Here is a 20,185-nt window from a genome sequence, read left to right as displayed (position 1 = left end):
GTATCGTTGGATTGAGGATGTACAGTAGTTGAAGCATTACAACTTTATACAGTAAACCTTCATGATAATGATACAACCATTTACCATAGGAAACATTCATGGAGGTATGCACATATACTTATGACATTTTTTCATGTACTCTTTTTGATTATTATCAATACAACTTTGAAAAAAAAACACTTACCATTTGTTTGGTGGTAGAAAAGTTGAAATACCATTCAAACAAATTTCTGAAGGATATTGGGATAAAAAATGAGCAACAGATTGATTTATAAATGAACATGTAGATTAGGAGCAGGAGTAGACTACTTGACCTCTCGAACTTGCTCTGTCATACATTAGATCATGTTTCATCTGACTGTAACCTCAGCTCAGCACTTCCATCTGCTAATAATATTAAATAAACCTTCTTATCAAGTATCAATGTTCCTGTCACCTTTCCTTAAAATTCTTAGTATTTTACAGAGGACTTAATTAATATTCGAAGAATTGATTTTGCCTTGTAATTAAGTTTCTCAAATTGTAATACACTATTAGATTAGCTTTAACACTAACAGTAAACTCAAATTTCCAATCTGTTGTTGATTCAACCTTTGCAGATTTTAAGGTAGTCACCCCTAAATGGTGATTTTAATGGTATATTGGATATATATAATATCCCAATAATTTTTGCCTCCCTCCCAGTGAGCTTCATAGCTTGGAACTCCTGTCTTGATATATAGAGGGCAGAGTTGATTGACTTGTTTTATGGAGTTTCTTTGTTACTTTTTGTAATGATACTTAGTGGCAAAGTTCAGTAAGTGTTAGTCAGCCAATAGGTATTGACTAGTGGAATTTCTTATGTTGTTAGGAGTCATTGAGTTAAGGTGGTGAGTTAAAGGCGTTTACACATTAAGTGCTTTCTACTGTTAATGGTCCTCTTACAATGGCACAAGCCTTGTTTTGTCTATTGTCTTGTTTATTATTTATTGTAATGCCTGCACTGTTTTGTGCACTTTATGCAGTCCTGGGTAGGTCTGTAGCCTAGTGTAGTTTTTTTCTGTGCTGTTTTCACACAGTTCAGTGTAGTTTCATGTAGCACCACAGTCCTGAAAAACATTGTCTTGGTTTTACTGTGTACTGTACCAGCGGTGATCGTTGAAATGACAATAAAAAGCGACTTGACTTTACAAGGGGTTTAAAAAAGTCTGCACACAAATAATAGGATAACAGACAGACAGACAGACATACTTTATTGATCCAGATGGAAATTGGGTTTCATTACAGCAGCACCAACCGAGGATAGTGTAAAAATATAGCAATATAAAACCATAAATAATTAAATAATAATAAGTTAATTGCGCCAAGTGGAAATAAGTCCAGGACCAGCCTTTTGGCTCAGGGTGCCTGACACTCTGAGGGAGGAGTTGTAAAGTTTGATGGCCACAGGCAGGAATGACTTCCTATGATGCTCAGTGTTGCATCTCGGTGGAATGAGTCTCTGGCTGAATGTACTCCTGTGCCTAACCAGTACATTATGGAGTGGATGGGAGACATTGTCCAAGATGGACAACTTGGACAGCATCCTCTTTTCAGACACCACCGTCAGAGAGTCCAGTTCCACTCCCACAACATCACTGGCCTTACGGATGAGTTTGTTGATTCTGTAGGTGTCTGCTACCCTCAGCCTGCTGCCCTAGCACACAACAGCAAACATGATAGCACTGGCCACCACAGACTCGTAGAACAGCCTCAGCATCATCTGGTAGATGTTAAAGGACCTCAGTCTCCTCAGGAAATAGAGACAGCTCTGACCCTTCTTGTAGACAGCCTCAGTGTTCTTTGACCAGTCCAGTTTATTGTCAATTCGTGTCCCCAGGTATTTGTAATCCTCCACCATGTCCACACTGACCCCTTGGATGGAAACAGGGGTCACCGGTGCCTTAGCCCTCCTCAGGTCTACCACCAGCTCCTTAGTCTTTTTCACATTAAGCTGCAGATGATTCTGCTCGCACCATGTGACAAAGTTTCCCACCGTAGCCCTGTACTCAGCCTCATCTCCCTTGCTGATGCATCCAACTATGGCAGAGTCATCAGAAAACTTCTGAAGAAGGCAAGACTCTGTGCAGTAGTTGAAGTCCGAGGTGTAGATGGTGAAGAGAAAGGGAGACAGGACAGTCCCCTGTGGAGCTCCAGTGCTGCAAGCGCAGGTACTGTGGTCTGCCAGTCAGGTAATCAATAATCCATGACACCAGGGAAGCATCCACCTGCATCACTGTCAGCTTCTCACCCAGCAGAGCAAGGCTGATGGTGTTGAACACACTGGAGAAGTCAAAAAACATGACCCTCACAGTGCTCACCAGCTTATCCGGGTGGGCGTAGACACGGTTCAGCAGGTAGACGATGGCATCCTCAACTCCTAGTCGGGGCTGATAGGCGAACTGGAGGGGGTGTAAGTGTGGCCTAACCATAGGCCGGAGCTGCTCTAAAACAAGTCTCTCCAAATAAGGTGCACTCACTGAGTAAGTGGAGCGGGATGTATGGAATAGGTTACACGACTTCCTAAATGATTAATGGTGAAAGGGCCGAATAACAAAACTGTTGCAATGTCACGATCCATACATTAAAATTGGAATAAATATCAAGACCAAAGAAAATTAACATTAACTTGCTGTTAACTCAGGTTTGTCACTGGTAAGAAAAATTGATAAAGCATTTATTATCAGGCTGTCATTACCAACAGATTTAAGAGTAGTCGAACACTAGTTCTCATGTTACTTTCCAGAGTGGAATTCAAATAATAAATGTTAAGCTTTCTTTTGCAATGTCATTATCTTATATATTATCCACATTTATATTGATCTATCACATTTTTGATACTTTCAATAGCTTTATTTGCAAATAAATTTTGAAAATGGCATCAAGTTAGAAATAGAATACTTTTGTAAATCAATAATTTGTAATAATTTAATGCTTTTGTTTGTTTAATATAGATTGTAATTTCATTTAATGCATGTACTAAAGAATTTTTAACTCTTTTTAATGTGTAGTTTGCTATTTGGTTAAAAATGTTTCATAAACCACTTCCACCTTGACAGTTCATTACACAGATAGAGGTTTGACATTTAAACTTGTACAGTTGCAGAATACTAATTGTGATCATTAACTGGATACATGAAAAGTTTTAACCACTTCGCTTTAGACGCCCACATAATCAATTGAGTGCATCGAAGAATGGGGATAGCTTGGTGCTATGATATCTTGAGAATGAAAAAAAGTGCAGCATCGACTTCACAGTAAATGTTGAAAATTATTTCTATCAGTTAACTTATCTACATATCAAAAGACAGGAAGCTTGTAGGTGGAAAGAAACCTTTAAACTTCACAAGGAGAAATGAGGTTCCTATTGGCCAAATCTTTGTACCATTACTTAGGGATCTAGAGTGGGTATGTATCAGCTAACTTCGAAATAAAATATCTACATTTTGAGAGACTTTAGGTTTGATAAAACATATCACAAGGTGTTTAAAATACCCTAAAGCAAAATACTTCAGATGATCAAAATCTTCAAAGGAAATATAAAATGTTGGAAAACATTGAGGGGCAAAATTCCCCCAAGGAGATGAGGCCTGTGATAGTATAGGAAATGGTGGCTTCCGTTCCCTTGAGAAAGGGTTGGTAAAAGGTCTGATTGTTAACTAACACATTTTACCATTATCAGTAGGTTTGATGAGAATATTAGGGTTGGATCTTAACTAACAGAATTCTGGAAATTCAATAGGAAGTAAGTTAAAGAACATGAGTGGAACTGGAAAAAAATGCTAAGGTCAATAACAAGCAAGTTAAACGACTTAAAGAGGATGAAAGGCCTGTACCTGGGAATGAACAATTTGAGCATGAAATAAGTAAACATGAAAGAGTACATTGTGGGCTGTGAAAGCTTCTGATCATTGAAGCAGACGTGGAGGTAAAGGAACCGAAGATCATTGGGACGAGGTTGAAATCTCCGCTTAGTTTTAACTATTTTGGATCAAGCCTTTTGTCATTAAATCGTTTCTTTCTTTCACTCTATCTGTTCACATTCCCGCTACCATAAGCACAGCCCCTAATTTTTCCCGACTGCGTTTAGCCGTTACAACTTTACTGTTAATTCCGTATGGTTCAAAGAAAATCGGAATGAAACTAACTTTTTTCTCTGTCTTCAGGTGTTGCCTGACGTGCTACTTTCAACACCTTCCTTGTATCTAAAATTCCCACCCGCTCCGTACGTGAATTTAAGTCATGTGACAATGTACTGCCGCAGTGGTTAGAACTGTAAATACTGCCATAGGGAAAAAAACGGTTCGCAGTGAAAATAAACAACATTTTACATTAAATGGCTTTGCAATGCGGACATTTCAAGATTTTTTTCTGCATATTGGAAATGTGTTCGTAAAGCAATACTGCTGCTACGACTAGAGGATTAACAATAAGCAAGTGAACACTGCCGCTTTGTGGGTTAAAGGAGGCCGTTTCATTTTTGTTACATTAAATCTACCGAAGTGCTTATACACAATAGTCTTTAAAGAAAACTGCTAGTTTAAATTGATAACTTCAATATCAAAAGTGATTTCCAATTTGAACATTTACATACGATTCAGTTCGAGAAGTTTTATTTTACACACCGTTTGTTTCTGTTCTGCGGTTTACTGTCAGGGGAAGGGAAAGAAATGAAAAGACTTGCTGGAACGATAGCTTTCCACAAATCATTTCATAGGATACGTTGCTTGCCTAAGGTTATCGTTAAACAATATGAAACGAGATTCGTCTATTTTTCGTCCAAAGAGTTAAAAATAATACAGAAATCAAAACATACATATTTTATCCCTGAAACGCCAGAAACTCGTCTTAGTAATAGAAAGAGCATACAAAAACAAATCTTGGTGGATATCAAAAATAAACACAGAATGCGGAAATCACTCAACAGGTAAGGCAGCACCCGTGGAGAGAGGAAAAGTTAACTTGACTTTTCATCAGAATCCTTTCAGAGACCATAAAAGACATTCAAGCCGGAAGATGAATTATTTCTTTCGCCACAGATCATGTCTGTGTCTTTCCTATAGTTTATTTTTAAATTATTTCAGTGGCTGACTTTAAAATGAGATTATATTCTCTTCTGTTCTCCTCCACAGGCAGAGCGAATAGAAATCGTATGGTGGGAAGTGGGTGGGAGCAACCGCTTCCAGTCTGTCGAATGTAAACAAGGCGCAGGCCCGCCTGACACACGAGGAGGACCCAGAAAGACTAGCAATTGGATCTTTCCGACCCGTGAACCAGGGCCTCCGGCCCAGCGACACCCACCTGAATGGACGAGCCGACAGGATGAAGGGGACAGGGTCAGACCGCCAGCACCAGCAGCTGGCATCGCTTACCTCGGTGGTCTACGACTGCATCCTGGCGGCTGGGGGGCATGGGACGCCTTAATCCACGCTCTGCGTGCCACTGGCAGCCCGCTTCAGTGCTCAAGGTTTTAGTCTTCCCTCCTGTATCAAAGCCATTTTCCTTCTCTCTTGCGACGGCCCGAGTCCGATCTGACGTGACATTTTAAAACAAATAAATAATCATATGCACTATAAATCGTCCGCTTTCTTCAAGACTGCGAGTCTCACACATCTATATTTCTACTCTGAGCAACTTTTTTGAAGTGACTTATGTCACAGCAATAAATAAACCGCCGCCGTGTTTTCCTTTTAATGATCCTCTCTCACTCCCTCTCTCTCCTTACGAGCGGAAAACGGTTTCTATGGTGACAGGACGCCCATCGTGTGCTGAGCTCTCGCGAGAGAACCGGAGAGGGCGGCCGCGGAGTCAATAGCAACGGTACACAGGGCAACCGGCACAAACACGGCGATGGCGGTGGCGCAGGAGGACAGTGCCTACTACCTGCAGCGTATCCTTTCGGACACGAACCTTTGTCTGTTGTTGTTATTGTTGTTGTTGTTTAAAGACGCGCGCGGCGAAAACACGTAAAAAACTTTACTTTTATATACTTTTTGAAAGATAATAAACGCATCTGCACAACCCCGAGATCGGGCTTAGAGCTCGGAACTCGGACTAGGATCTCCGAGAGCCGCTCGAGCGCTGGAGCCTTTCCAGTGGCCGGGGGCTGGGGCGTTTGGAACGGTCCGTCCGAGGCGGGTCGGTGAGACCATCTCGGGCATGCATGGTCAATGCTGCACGGCTACTCCCCAAGAAAGTATCATTGCAAATGTTCTCAAAATCCGCCCTCCCCACCCCATCACGATACCGGTAAACACCCAGAGTTTCAGGCTCTTTTCGTTCAGCTCATTCATTTTGTGCTGGCAGTGGGTGCTCGCTCGTCAGATTGGAAGGAGAATTTTGGTATTTGCGTGGTGCCAGTGCACGGGCACTCGTTGTCAAGGCAGTCGTTCCTGACTAATGTGTTGGATGCCAACTGAAAATCTGGCATCCTTAAAACCCATACCCTCAGCAACTTTCAAATTACCGGCTACAAATTAACCACGGGGAACGGCATTTTGTAAAGATGCTCGGACGTGCTTTGGCAAACGAGAATAAATGATTGGAAACTAGGACCTGCGGTGATAAATTTAAACTCATTGCGGGGTGACATAATGTAAACTTTGTGCCAATTAAATAATGGAGTATTTTACAAAGACATCTTTGTGGAAAGAAGTAGAAAAATGAATACACAAAATCTCAGATTGTTGCACCAGTGCATGCATCTGAAATAATTTTGTATGTATTCAGTCCAAAGCCTGCTGTGAAGTGAAATAGTCTAAAAGACATGAATGTGGGATGGACTTGGATATCAACCTTGTTCACTGAACATGCTTTGTGTGTGCATCGGCAATGAAGCTTAGTCTAGATCTGAATGATGTGTGGAGTTTTGATCCACACATATGCATAATGAAGAAAGAGACAAGGGAGTAAAAGGACAAAAGGAATAATTTGAACTACAGAGGGATGACAACTCTGTTCAAACATTGAACGAGAAGGTTAATAGTTACTGAGATTGTGAAAGAATATAATAAGGCTGACATTGATGAAAATGGATCTAGTGCTTTATTGACATAGATGTTAACATTTGTGGGACAGTCCATATAATCGATACCAACTCCATCTATGTAAAGGTTGATTAGAATATGATTTTTTTGGCCATGATAAACATTAAGGAAAATGCAGCAACTCTTTGATTTATGAAAGGGATGACTGCCTGAAATTGTGTAATTATGCAAAATTCTGTAAATCAAACAAAAATGGAGTGATTGCATCACAAACAAGAGAAAATCTGCAGATAATGGAAATCCAAGCAACATAAAATGCTGAAGGAACTCAGCAGGCCAAGGAGCATCTATGGAAAAGAGTGAACAGTCAACATTTCGGGCCGACACCCTTCATTAGGGCTAGAGAAAAAAGATGAGAAGTCAGAGTAAGAAGGATGGGGCAGGGCAGGAAGAAATATGAGGTAGTAGGTAATAGATGAAAATGGGAGGGGGGAGAGTTGAAGTTAAGAGCTGGGAGGTCAATTAGTGAAAGAGGTAAAGGACAGGAGAAGGATGAGCCTGATAGGAGAAGACAAGACCATGGAAGAAAGGGAAGGGGGAGGAGCACCAAAGAGAGGTGATGGACAGGTAAGATAACGTGAGAGAGGGAAATGGGAATGGGGTATAATGGGATGGTGGGGGGACATTGCCAGAAGTTTGATTAAATTGATGTTTATGCCATCAGGTTGGAGGCTACCCAGACAGAACATAAGGTGTTGCTTCTCCAACATGAGTGTGGCCTCATCGCAGCAGTGGAGGAGGCCATGGACTGACATGTCGGAATGGGAAGAAAAAATGGGTAGCTATTGAGAGATTCTGCTTTTTCTGGTTGGACAGAGTTCAGGTGCTCAGCGAAGTGGTCTCTCAATCTATGTCAGGTCTCACCGATATACAGGAGGCCACACCGAAACAGTAGATAATTCCCAACAGACTCACAGGTGAAATGCCGCCACATCTGGAAGGACACATCTGGGGCCCTGAATGGAAGTGAGGGAGGAGGTGTAGGGGCAGGTGTAGCACTTATTCCACTTGCAAGGAAAATGCCTAGAGGGAGATAAGTGCAGAGGGACGAATGAACAAGGGAGTCATGTAAGCAATGACCCCTGTGGAAAGCAGAAAGTTGTGGGATCCCATTAGAGATGGTGGAAGTTACAGAGAATTATGTACGGATGCAAAGGCTAATGGGGTGGTAGGTGAAAAAAAAGGAACCCTATCCCTAGTAGAATGGCTGGCTGATGGGGAAAGGTGGACGTGCACAAAATAGAAGGGATACAGGTGAGGGCAGCATTGATGGTGGAGGAAGGGAAGTCCCTTTCTTCGAAGAAGGGGCACATCTTAGTTCTGGAATGAAAAACCTCATCTTGAGAGCAGATGTGGAGATGGAGGAATTGAAAGAAGGGGATGGCATTTTTACACTGGGTGGGAAGAGGTATAGTCCATGTAGCTGTAAGATTCATTGGATTTATAAAAGATATCAGTAGATAAATTGTCTCCAGAGATAGAGACAGAGAGATCAAGAAAGGGGAGGGAAGTGTCAGAAATGAACCAGGTAAATTTGAGGGCAGGGTGGAAGTTGGAAGCAAAATTGATGAGTTCAACATGGATGCAGGTAGCAGCACCGATGCAGTTGTCACTGTAATGTAGGAAAAGTTGGGGACTGTTAACAGTGTAGGTTTGGAACATAGACTGTTCCACTTTGCCGATGAAAAGGCAGGCAGAGATGGGACCCATGCGAGTGGCCATGGCTACACCTTTTGTTTAAAGGAAGTGGGAGGAGCTGAAGGAAAAATTATTGAGAGTGAGGACCAGCTCCGCCTGACAAAGGAGAGTGGTAGTGGAGGGGAATTGGTTGCATCTCATGTCCAGAAAGAAATGGAGAGCTTTGAGGCCTTCCTGGTGGGGGAATGGAAGAAAATAGGGACTGAACATTCATAGTGAAAATAAGATCATCAGGGCCAGGGAGCTTGAAATCATTGTAAAGATTTAGAGAGTGTAAAGTGTCACAGCTGTAGATAGGAAGGGACTGAATCAGTGGGGATAAAACTGAGTTGAGGTATGCAGATATATGTTTGGTAGGGCAGGAACATGCAGAAACAATGGGTCTACCTAGACAGCCAGGAGGAACTCAGCATGTTAGGCAGCATCTATGGAAAGGAGTAAGGAGTTAAAGTTTTGAGACAAGACCCTTCATCAGGAATGGAGAAAAAAGTCTCTGCACACTGATCCTAACCTCACCATCAAACCCATAGATAAGGGGGGGGGGGGTTGCTGAAGTGGTCTGGCGGACTCACCTGTACCTTGCTGAAGCCAGGAAACAATTGTCAGACATCTTCCCTTACTTACCCCTTGAACAGGACCCCACTAAGGAGCACCAGGCCATTGTTTCCCACACCATCACCAACCTTATTAACTCAGGGGATCTCCTGTCCAAGCCATCAACCTCATAGTCCCCTCGCCCCCCACCTCCTGTTACTACCTCCTACCCAAGATCCACAATGGGAGAAAGGGAAGGAGGATGGGCACCAGGCAGAGGTGATAGGTGAGAAGCCAGAGAGGGGCAATTGAAGAAGATGGAAGGGCAAAAGGGAAAACATTACCAGTAGTTGGGTAAACTGATGTTCATACCATCAAGTTGGAGGCTACCTAGGTGGAATATGAGGTGTTACTCCTCCAACCTGAGAGAGACATCATTGTCACAGAAGAGGAGGCCAGGGACCAAAATGTTGGAACAGGAATGGGGATAGGAATTTAAATGATTGGCCACTGGAAATTCCACTTTTTGCAGTTGGAGTGTAGGTGCTGGACAAAGTGATCTCCCAGTCTATGGAGGCAGCACAGGGAGCACCAGGTATAGTTGACAATCCCAACAGATATAGGGGTGAAGTGTTGCCTCACCAGGAAGGACTGTTTGGGGCCCTGACTGGAGGTGAAGGTGGAGGTGAATGGGTTTGTGCAGCATTTTTGCTGCTCGCAGGGATAAGTGCCAGGAACAAGATTGGTGGGGAAGGATAAATAGACAAGGGAATCATGGAGGGAGTGATTCCTGCAGAAAGTGGAGAGTGGGGGAGGCATCTCAGTTAGCATCGACAAGTAGAGTCAAAGGATCAGTTTCCATGCTGTACATTTCTATGATTCTGCAGAACTACAAAACCTCTAGAATCCCCCGGTTCCATACATTAAAGGTTAGTCTCCCAAGAAGCTCTAGTCTAAAAGAAAAATCCTGAGAGCAAAATTCTGAATCAAAGAATCGGTGTAGTGAAGCATGAAAGAAGGCTATTCAGCCTGTCAAGTCAACACAGGCTGAATGTTAGTGTGATGCAGCTAGTCCCACATCCTGCCTTGTCCCATTCATTACTCTGTAAATTCTTTATTTTCATATTCTTATCCAGATTTTTCTTGACAGCTTCAACTGAATTTACTTTCATTACTACTGTAGCAGAGCATTCCACACATAAAACTTCTTGATGTCTAGAATCACATCCCCTTATGTCACTTCTGATTTTTTCTGCCGTTCATCCTCAAACTGTATCTCCTATTTGTCAACTTCTTCACCAAATGAAATATTTTCTCCCCATCTTTTGTGGCCAGTCCCTACATGGTTTCAAAAACTTCTAATAGATCTTCTTGCAGTCTCCTCTATTCCTAGAATAACTCCAGCTTCTCCAGTCTGTCGCATAAATCATGTCCATCATCCATGGAATTTTTTTGTAAATGTATTCTTCCCCCTTACCAAAGCCCATTGTTACTAGTGCGTGGTGCCCAGAGCTGGTTGCAATATGTCAAGTGTGGCCAAACCATTGTTTTTATGTGTTAACTTCTTTGTTCTTGTGCTCTATGCCTGTATTTGTGCAATCTAAGATATTGTATGCTTTTGAAATATCTTTTCAATCTGTTTAGCTACTTTCAGCAGACTATGTACATATGCACCAAGATCTCCATAAGTAGTAAACTATAGATAACTGGAAATCTGAAGTAACAAACAGAAACTGCTCTAAATAGTCAGCAGGTTTGAAAACATAATTGGAGAAAAAAAAGTAGGTAATATTTCAGGTTGGTAATCAATTGTTTCAACTGGGAAAAATTAGAAATCAGGCATATTTTAAGAATATAAGTGGAAGTAATAGTAAGTCATTTGTGTCCCACACTTGCCTCACTTTTCAATAACAACATGGATGATCTTCTATTTCAACACCATTTATTGCACTAATCCTATATCCATTCATTCAATAATATGCTATTGATCTATTGGTCTATTTCTTAGATGAACTTAACAAATTAATCTCACAACCTTTATGTGTAGAGAATACCAAAGATCTCTTCATACTTTTTATTTCTATCCTGAATGGCTGACTGTTGATCACCAGTTGATCTCCTATACTCAAAGAGAAAGGATTGAGCCTGGTTAATGTCATATGAAAAGGGAGTGGTGTAAAAAAACAAAAAAGAATTGTGATTGAGTAGATACCAAGAGATGATGGTTTATAATGGAAAAGACACAATCGTGAAGGTTTGTTCAGACCAGAGACACATGCATCTATTTGGTTTTACAACCTTTTTAACCTGTGCTCTTTGTTTTATGCATCCTCTTCCTACAAATATACAACACTTCATATTTTTCAGTGATAATTTTTAAACACCCCTATTTTTCTATCCATCAAGCTACCTACATCTTTTCAAGGTACATTACAATACATTCCATAGCTCTTCATAATTTAAGCTTTTTTTTTCTCCCACGTCTTTGAGTACTTAGTTGTGAAAGTGTCAGAAACGGGGGTATGACGAAAAGTTAATGATTATTATTAAATAGGGTAACAAAGAGATTTCTTGTTACTTTTTCAGTGAAATGTGAAGAAAATGGATCAAAGCCAAATGGGGATCATAGTAAGACATTCTGATTCCATGTACTGGAACGTCCATAATAACTCTAGCTTGAAAAGCATTTATATTACAATAGTAGTTTGAATGTTAATACAAAAAATCTTGCCAAACCCATGGTAGTCGAAAATTGGATGAAAGCACACATGCATAACAACTTACATATCAATTGCACATACAGGTAATAAATGTCTAAGACAATCATAATATTTAGCTGATGTTGGTTTAGAGAACAGGATCCATAAAGTTGATGTGATTTTGCGTTATTTCTATAGACTCTGTGTCCATCTCCTGAGTAAATACAGATGCAAACATTTTATTTAAAATCTCACCTATCTGTTATGACTCCTCACAAGGATTACCATTCTGATCTTCCAGAGGGCCAATTTTGTCCCTTGAAATCCTTTTGCTCTTAACATATCTGTGAAATACTTTAGAATTCTCCTTCAGCTTGTCTGCTAGAGCAACTTCATGTCTTTTTTAGCTCTCCTGACTTCTTGCTTAAGAGTTTCTCTTGCATTTATTATACTCCATAAATATCTAATTTGTTCCTGTCTGCTTCTATCTGCTATGTACCTCCTTTTTTCTCTTAACCAGGGCCTCAATAGCTCTTGACAACCAACGTTTCCTATACTTGTTATCTTTACTTTTTATTCTGACAGGCACATACAAGCTTTGTACTCTCAAAATTTTGCTTTTGAAAGCCTCCCACCTACCAAGTACACCCTTGTCAGAAAACAGCTTGTCCCTATGCCCTGTTTCATTTCCTGATAACAGATCCAGTATAGCACACTCTTGTGGGGACTTCTACATAGTGATTAAGGAAACTTTCTTGAACATGTTTGACAAACTCTATCCCATCTAGTCCTTTTACAGTGTGGGAGTTTCAATCAGTATGTGGAAAATTAAAATTACCTACTATAACAACCGTATGTTTCTTGCAACAGTTTGAGATTGCACTATAAATTTATTTATCTAAATCCCATGAATTGTTGGGTGGTCATTAATATAGCTCCATTAACATGGTCATACCTTTTTTTACCTTGTTCCATCCATAAAGCCTCACTAGACAGGTTCTCCAATCTGTCCTAATGGAGCACTGCCATGACATTTTCCCTATCTAATAATGCAACCCTTCCTCAAGTAATCCCTCCCACTCTCACATTGAAAACAATGGAACCCCGGATACTGAGCTGCCAGTCTTGCCCCTTGTGCAAGCAAGTCTCACTAAAAGCTTTAACACAGTAACACAATATTAACACAATATTGCGGGTGTTAATCCATGCTCTGAGCTCATCCTCCTTTCCTATGATACTTCTTGCATTGAAATATATGTGGATCAGGACACCAGTTGCACCATGCTCAACCTTTTGGTTCCTGACTTTGTCTGAGGTCTTACCTCTACTTCTCCATCACAATTTCTCCACTAGTTGGTCTGGCACTCTGGTTCCCATCACCCTGCAACTCTAGTTTAAACCCCACCATGCAGCATTTGCAAATCTTCCAGCCAGTATATTAGTCCTCTTCCAGTTTAGGTCCTATCTTTCCTGGAAGACAGTCCAATCAACCAAACACCTTATGCCCTTCCTCCTTAGCCATGTGTTAAATTGTATGATCTTCCTATTCCCGGCCTCACTAGCACATGGCACAGGTAACAATCCTGAGATCACAATCCTGGAGATGCTGCCCTTTGACTTGGCATGTAACTCCCTGAACTCACTTTGAAGAACCTCGTCACTCATCCTACCCATGTCATTGTTACCTACGTGGACCATGATCTCTGGCTGCTCACCCTCCTACTTAAGAATGCTGAAGACTTGATCCTAGATGTCCCAGACCCTGGCAACATACCATCCAGGAATCTTGTTCTCATCCACAGAACCTACTTTCTGTTCCCCTAACTAACAAATCCCCTATCACCACAGCTTGCTCTTCTCCCTGCTTTCCTTCTGAGTTACAGAGCCAGACTTGGTGCCAGAGACCCAACCATTGTGACTTTCCTCGGTTAGATCATTCCCCCACAATAGTATTCAAAGTGATATAGGTGTTGTTGAGGGGGCTGGCCACAGGGGTACTCTACACTGGCCCTAGTGAAGTCTCTCCCATTGCACTATTAGTTGGGGAGTTATAGTGTTTAGATCTTGCAGAATAATGGAAAAGCAATATATCTTCAAGTCTGATGGTATCTCATTTAAAGGAAGTTTGAATTTTTACTTGTTCTGGTGAGCCTGTTGCCTTGTGACCTCTTGATTTGCTGTGCCATGTTGTGATAACTAGTGAGTTAATAAACAAAATATTCAAAGATGTTTAAATTGGGATAAAGTCAGAAGTCCAATGAGTTATTTTTGCAGATCTTCTTCTGAAGTATGGCACGTTAGGTTAAGCATAATATTGATATACTATAGGTTATCAAAGAGAGTGTATTTTGCAATTGTTGCTTCAAATAAACATGCCCCTTTTTGGTTCTTTATTCTGTAGCTTATTTCTCATGTAATTACGCTGAGCTGTCCATCTGAGCAGCATGTTTAAAGATGACAGAGCTGAGTAAAACAAATGGGAAACTCTATAGCTTATTGCAGCTGAAAGCACCAGCTAAATATGAAAGTGTTTATCAGGGAGCTGTCATTCACTGATAATGATATGGCCCCTGTAACTCATAATGCAGATCTATGACATGAAACTCTGGATCACCTTTCAGGAACTTGTCAGGCATTTGCTCAGGATAAAGGGAATTAGGTCAAAAGATCCATTAATCACTTGTAAGATGAACCTGATGGAAATGGCCAAAAATTCAGCTATCTAAAGAAGTAGAGGAGAGGTCTCAGCCCGAAACATTGATTATTTATTCATTTCCATGGAAGCTGCCTGACCTGCTGAGTTCCTCCAGTATTTCATCTGTGTTGCGCTGGATTTCCAGCATCTGCAGAATCTCTTGTGTTGATATTCTGCTATCTAAGTTCTACAGTGTTTACTAAACTTCATCAGAAAAAATACTTCTTTTTGACAGAATAACTAATGAGATTGGATTAATTCCAAGCATAATATCAAGGGTAAAATGCTGGTGCATAAAGCTTTCATGCTTGATACTCTTATATGTAGCAGGGAAACATAGACAACTTAACATACACCAAGAGGGAAGTCAAACAGCTTTTATGTTGCTTACAATTATCCTCGGCATCAAATAGCAAGATTAAGTCACTATTATATGTTGCCATTAAGTTATTGTTAGATGTTGGCTCTCAGTGTTGTGGATTATACTGGTTAGCACATTCAAAGACAAGCTAAATAGAGAACTATTGGATGGTACAAGCTTCACTATAAAGATGAATCTAATCTCAGAGGAAAGCAGTCAGGAATGTACAAGTGATATCCTGTGTAAAGTAAGTTAAAAAAAATTGTTTAGTTTAGAGGTAGTGAACATTAGGGTAAATGCTCCAAATCTGGAGGCTGCAGATGTGAGTTAAGAATTTTTACTTCTACCCCGGAGAAGTCCATGCCTGTGTTATTGAGTGAGATAACTGATTCTCCTACTTCTGGAAAAGAGTGTTTGCAAAACAGGACTTGGGAAACCTAACTCCTTTAGAATGCTTTGGTAAAAATAATAAGCAGATCCAAAATCTAATTAATCATAACACATGTTTGGATTTGCAAACTTTTCGCAAAGGCTGGTAAATAACCACTCAAGCACCTAAATATTGAAATTGACATTTTTGTCATCCTAAAGAACAAATAATTGATGGAAAAGAGCAGTGAAGATCCAACTATAATTTATAGCATGAATTTGCTAGCACTAACAAAATCATCTACTGCACACAATAGTGAGAGCCTAGACTATCAAGAACAGTGAAGTGATCAGCTCTTTGTTTGAGATGAGACGTTGCTGTTTTGGCAAGTGACCTTGACTTCATTCAACAACATGGTCTCTGGTCCATTCTTGCCATTATGTTAGACCAATAAGGTTGAAGAGCTTTTATGCCAATTCATTTTAATGCTAAAGGCATTTCTTGAGAAGGCAGCATCCCTCTTAAGTTCTAATAATTTTGCCAAGAACTCGCAACATCTTTTGGGAAAAGGTGAGAATGCTAGCAAAATTCAGATGTACTTTGGAGTAGTGAGAGCAAGATCTGTATGAAATCAGAAACCAATAGAGAAGAGCAAGTCTCATTGAATGCGAGTTCTACTTTAGAGTGAGGTCTGCATGACAGCTGGAACCATTGAAAAAAGCAAATCTCATGGGTGAATTCCACTCAGGCCAATAAAAAGAAGTGAGTTTTAAGCAGAATGGCCTTTGTTAGAGTGGGAAACTGAAGCTTTGGTTTGAGGCTTTGACGAGAAGAGGTAATTTTGGATCAGCTATTGTATGAATTGGCCAGTGTAGAAGTTTGAGGCTGTGGCTTAAGAGGCTTTGGCAAGGAGGCAGGGGTGAGTAGAAAGTAAGAACTGATGCAGTCTTTTTGAGCTAAAGTTCCTGTGTATGTCTACAGCATTCTTACTCTGACTGATCCTATAATTTAAATGAGAATGCCTTTTCTGCATATGATTCAAAGTTCAAGTAAATTTATTAAAGTATACATTTGTCACCATATATAGCCTTGAGGTTAATTTTCTTGTGGGGAAAAGAAATACAATAGAATTTAGGGAAAAACTGTATAAAAGACTGACAAACATCAAATATGCAAAAGAGGTCAGATTATGACAACAATAAATTAAAAAAACGTAAATAAATAATACTGATAATATGAGTTGTAGAGTAATTGAAAGTAAGTCTATGGGTTGTGGAGTTCAGTTCAGTGTTGAGATGAATGAAGTTATCCACACAGGTTCAGAACCATGAAAATTCTAGGGTAATATCTGTTACTGAACCTGGTGGTATGGGACCTAAGGCTCCTCTACTTTATGCCAGATGGTGGTAACAGGAAGACAGCATGACCTGGATAATGGATGTCCTTGATGATTGATGCTGCTTTCTTGTCGCAGCACTCCTTGTATATGTGTTCAATGATGGGGAGGGCTTTGCCTGTGATGGACTGGGCTGTATTTACCACTTCTTGTAGTTTTTCATTACTGGGGATTCGTGTGTCCATAATAGGCTGTGATGCAACCAGTCAGGATAATCACCACCAAGCATCTATAAAGTTTGTGAAAGTTTTAGAGGACATACTGAATCTGTGCAAACTTCTAAGAAAGCAGAGGTGCTGTCATGCTTTTTTTGTAATGGTACTTATGTGCTGGCTCTAGGACAGATCCCCTGATATGGCAGTGCCAAGGAATTTAAAGTTACTGACCATCTCCATATCTGATCTCCTTCTGAGGACTGTTTCATGGACCTCTGGCTTCCTTCTTTTGCAGTCAATAATCAGCTGTTTACTTTTGCAGACGTTGACTGAGAGTTTGTTGTTATAGCACCATTTAATCAGATTTTCACTCTCCCTTCTATATGCTGATCCACCACCACCTTAATTTTGGCTAACAACAGTGATTTCATCAGCAAACTTAAATATGGCATTGGACTTGTACTTGGCCTCAGAATCACAGGTATAAAGCAAGTCGAGCAGGGGACTGAGCACACAGTGGACCTGTGCTGATGGTGACTTTGGAGGCAGTATTCTTGCCAATCTGTGTTGACTGGGGTCAGCAAGTGAGGAAATCAAGGTTGCACAGGAAGGTATGAACTTAGGTCTTGGAGATTAGTTATTAGTTTCGAGGGAATGATAGTGTTGAATACCGAGCTGTAGTCAATGAATGAGAAAAAAATTAGAATTTATTTAAATCTTACATCCATTACATAACACGAGAGAGTAAAAATCTTTGCATTATGACTCCATGGCAATGTACAGACATGTGATTTTAAAAGTCTAATAGCTTGTAGAAAGAAGCTGTCCCATAGCCTGTTGGTCCTGGCTTTAATGCTGCAGTAGAGTTTGCCAGACGGAAGTAGCTAAAACATTTTATGCAGAAAAATACAACTGCAGATGTTGTGGATCAAAGAATACGTACACAACGGTGGAAGAACTCAGCAGGTCAGGCAGCATCCATGAGAAAAGAGTAGCCACAGATTTCTTTTCTCACGGATGCTGCCTGACCTGCGGAGTTCTTCCAGTGTTGTGTGCGTAGAACATTTTATGGTTGGGGTGACTGGAGTCCCTGATGATCTTCCAGCCCTTCTTTCTGCACCTGCTGCTATAAATGACTTCAATGGAGGGAAATTCACATTCACAATGTACTGGGCTGTTCGTACCACTCTCTATAGTGCACAGTTGATCAAGGTTAGTGCGGTTCCCGTACCGGGCAATGATACAGCCAGTCATCATGCTCTCAATGGTGCCCCTGTGGAAGGTCTTGAGGATTTTGGGGCCTATGCCAAACTTCCTCAGTTGTTGTACATTTTTTGCCAGAAAGCTGGTGTGAACAGTCCAGGTGAGATTATCGGCGATGTGTATACGAGGAACTTGAAACTACTCTCCCTCTCAGCCGCAGACCCATTGATGTTGATCAAGCTGAGCCTGTCTCCGTTCTTCCTGTAATCCACAATCAGCTCTTCTGCTTTTTGAACATTGAGGGAGAGGTCGTTATCCTGGCGCCACTGTGTCAGGGTGTCAACCTCTCCTCTCTAGGGCTGTCTTATTACTGCTAGAAATAAGGCCAATCATCTGCGAATATAATCAGTAGATTGGAGCTGTGTGTGGCAGTACAGTTATGGGTGTAAGAGGAGTGGAGAAGGGGACTCAGAACACAACCTGGGGGTCACATGTGTTGAGGGTCAGGGGAGCAGAGGTGAGGGTGTCCATTCTTACCATCTGTCAGATATCTGATAGGAAGTCTAGGGAAGTCTGAAGGGAATTATTTTGTTGAATGCTAAACTGGAGTCCAGGAACAGTTTCCTAACTTATGCATCCCTCTTCTCCAGGTGAGTGAGGATGGTGTGTAGTTCAGTGGCTGTGGTGTCATTGGTAGACCGGTTCTGTTGGTAGTCAAATTGTAGGGGGTCCAGTGGGGTGGTAGCATTCTGCAGGTGTAGTCTTTAACCAGCCTCTTAAAGCATTTGCTTACAATTGAGGTGAGTCGTTCAGGCATGCTACCTTGGCTGTCTTAGGTACAGGGACAATGATGAATTTGAAACAGGAGGGCACTATACACTGGGAGAGGGAGAGATTAAAAATGTATGTAAACAAACCAGCCAGCTGTTCAGCACACACTTTGAGAATGCACCCTGAGATGCTGTCTGGCCCCGCTGCCTTGCAGCTGTTGACATGTTGGAATGTTCTACGTACCTCAGCCTTGCAGATGAGCAACATGCAGGTCTCGTTGGCAGCTCTCCTAGGGGTTCAGTCCTAACAACCTCGAATCAAGTGTAAGAAAAACTTTTAGCTCATCCAGGAGCAAAGTGGCAATCTTAGCTGTACTGTTGTGTTTCCTCTTGAAGTCCACAATGGTGTGCAGTGCTTAAAGTGCTTTCAGATGTATGCATTATCACTGTCCAGATGCCTCTTAATGTTTGAATGTCCCAGAGCACTTCACAGGTGAGCAACTGGTCAAAACGCTTTCCTTTGATCAACATTTTTACTTATTTTTGCTTTGAGAGGAATGCTGCAGTTATAAAGAGAGATTAGATAAACTGGCTTTATTCCCAGCTGAAAATTAGAAGGCTGAGGGATGAACTTCATCAAGGTTTGCAAAATTGAGGGGAATAAATGAATAGAACATGATTCTGGGAAAACTAGAAACAGAAGAACCTAAAGAAAGGCTAAGGATCAAGAAGAACTGGTTGAACTGAATGATCCTGTTAACAATTTTAATTCATATGCAACGTACTGTATATGGCATCTTTGGAATAAAGAAGGAAAACTCTTGATTGTTATTTGGTGACCAACTAATCCTGCATAGAGTTAAGTAACAAGGCAAATACTATCAGGCTTTGTTATGAAGCATAATGAGAAGGTAAACTTAAAACCAAAAATGTATAGGATTTTGATATTGCTGAAAGCTAATTTATTTTATATAAGCTGACCTTATTTTAACGAAGATACAACATTGAAAGACAAGCAACCTGCTCTGAGGATGCAGGTAAGTCATATAAATTTGCTCGCACATGGCTGTCATCTGTGAAAAAGGACTCCCACCATCGAGGCCATGCCCTCTTCTTCTATTACGGTCAAGAAGGAGATAGAGTGTAGGAGCTTGAAGATGCACACTCAATGTGTTAATAACAGTTTCTTCCCTTCCACCATTGGATTTCTGAATGGTCCATGAATGATACTTCACTATTT

General features: G+C 40.9%; 2 protein-coding genes across 4 annotated transcripts in view; one reads left to right on the top strand and one right to left on the bottom strand.

Annotated features, from left to right (window-relative positions):
* The window catches only part of ikzf2 (IKAROS family zinc finger 2), a 166,841-nt gene extending 161,126 nt beyond the window's left edge, over positions 1 to 5,715 (bottom strand). The window contains exon 1 of the mRNA XM_059967359.1: positions 5,391 to 5,715. The gene's annotated coding sequence lies outside the window, so the exon portion shown is untranslated. The remainder of the gene's footprint in view (positions 1 to 5,390) is intronic.
* A 34-nt stretch (positions 5,716 to 5,749) lies between these two features.
* The window catches only part of LOC132392864 (sperm-associated antigen 16 protein), a 777,809-nt gene continuing 763,373 nt past the window's right edge, over positions 5,750 to 20,185 (top strand). For 2 of the 3 annotated variants that reach the window (XM_059967357.1, XM_059967356.1), the window contains exon 1: positions 5,750 to 5,908. In XM_059967357.1, the coding sequence (XP_059823340.1) occupies positions 5,869 to 5,908 (40 nt within the window). In that variant the 5' untranslated portion in view covers positions 5,750 to 5,868. The remainder of the gene's footprint in view (positions 5,909 to 20,185) is intronic. The other variant, XM_059967355.1, reaches the window with a different exon arrangement.

This window comes from Hypanus sabinus, chromosome 4, assembly GCF_030144855.1.
Source record: "Hypanus sabinus isolate sHypSab1 chromosome 4, sHypSab1.hap1, whole genome shotgun sequence".
Classification (NCBI taxonomy): domain Eukaryota; kingdom Metazoa; phylum Chordata; class Chondrichthyes; order Myliobatiformes; family Dasyatidae; genus Hypanus; species Hypanus sabinus.
This window is presented reverse-complemented; position numbering and strand designations above follow the sequence as displayed.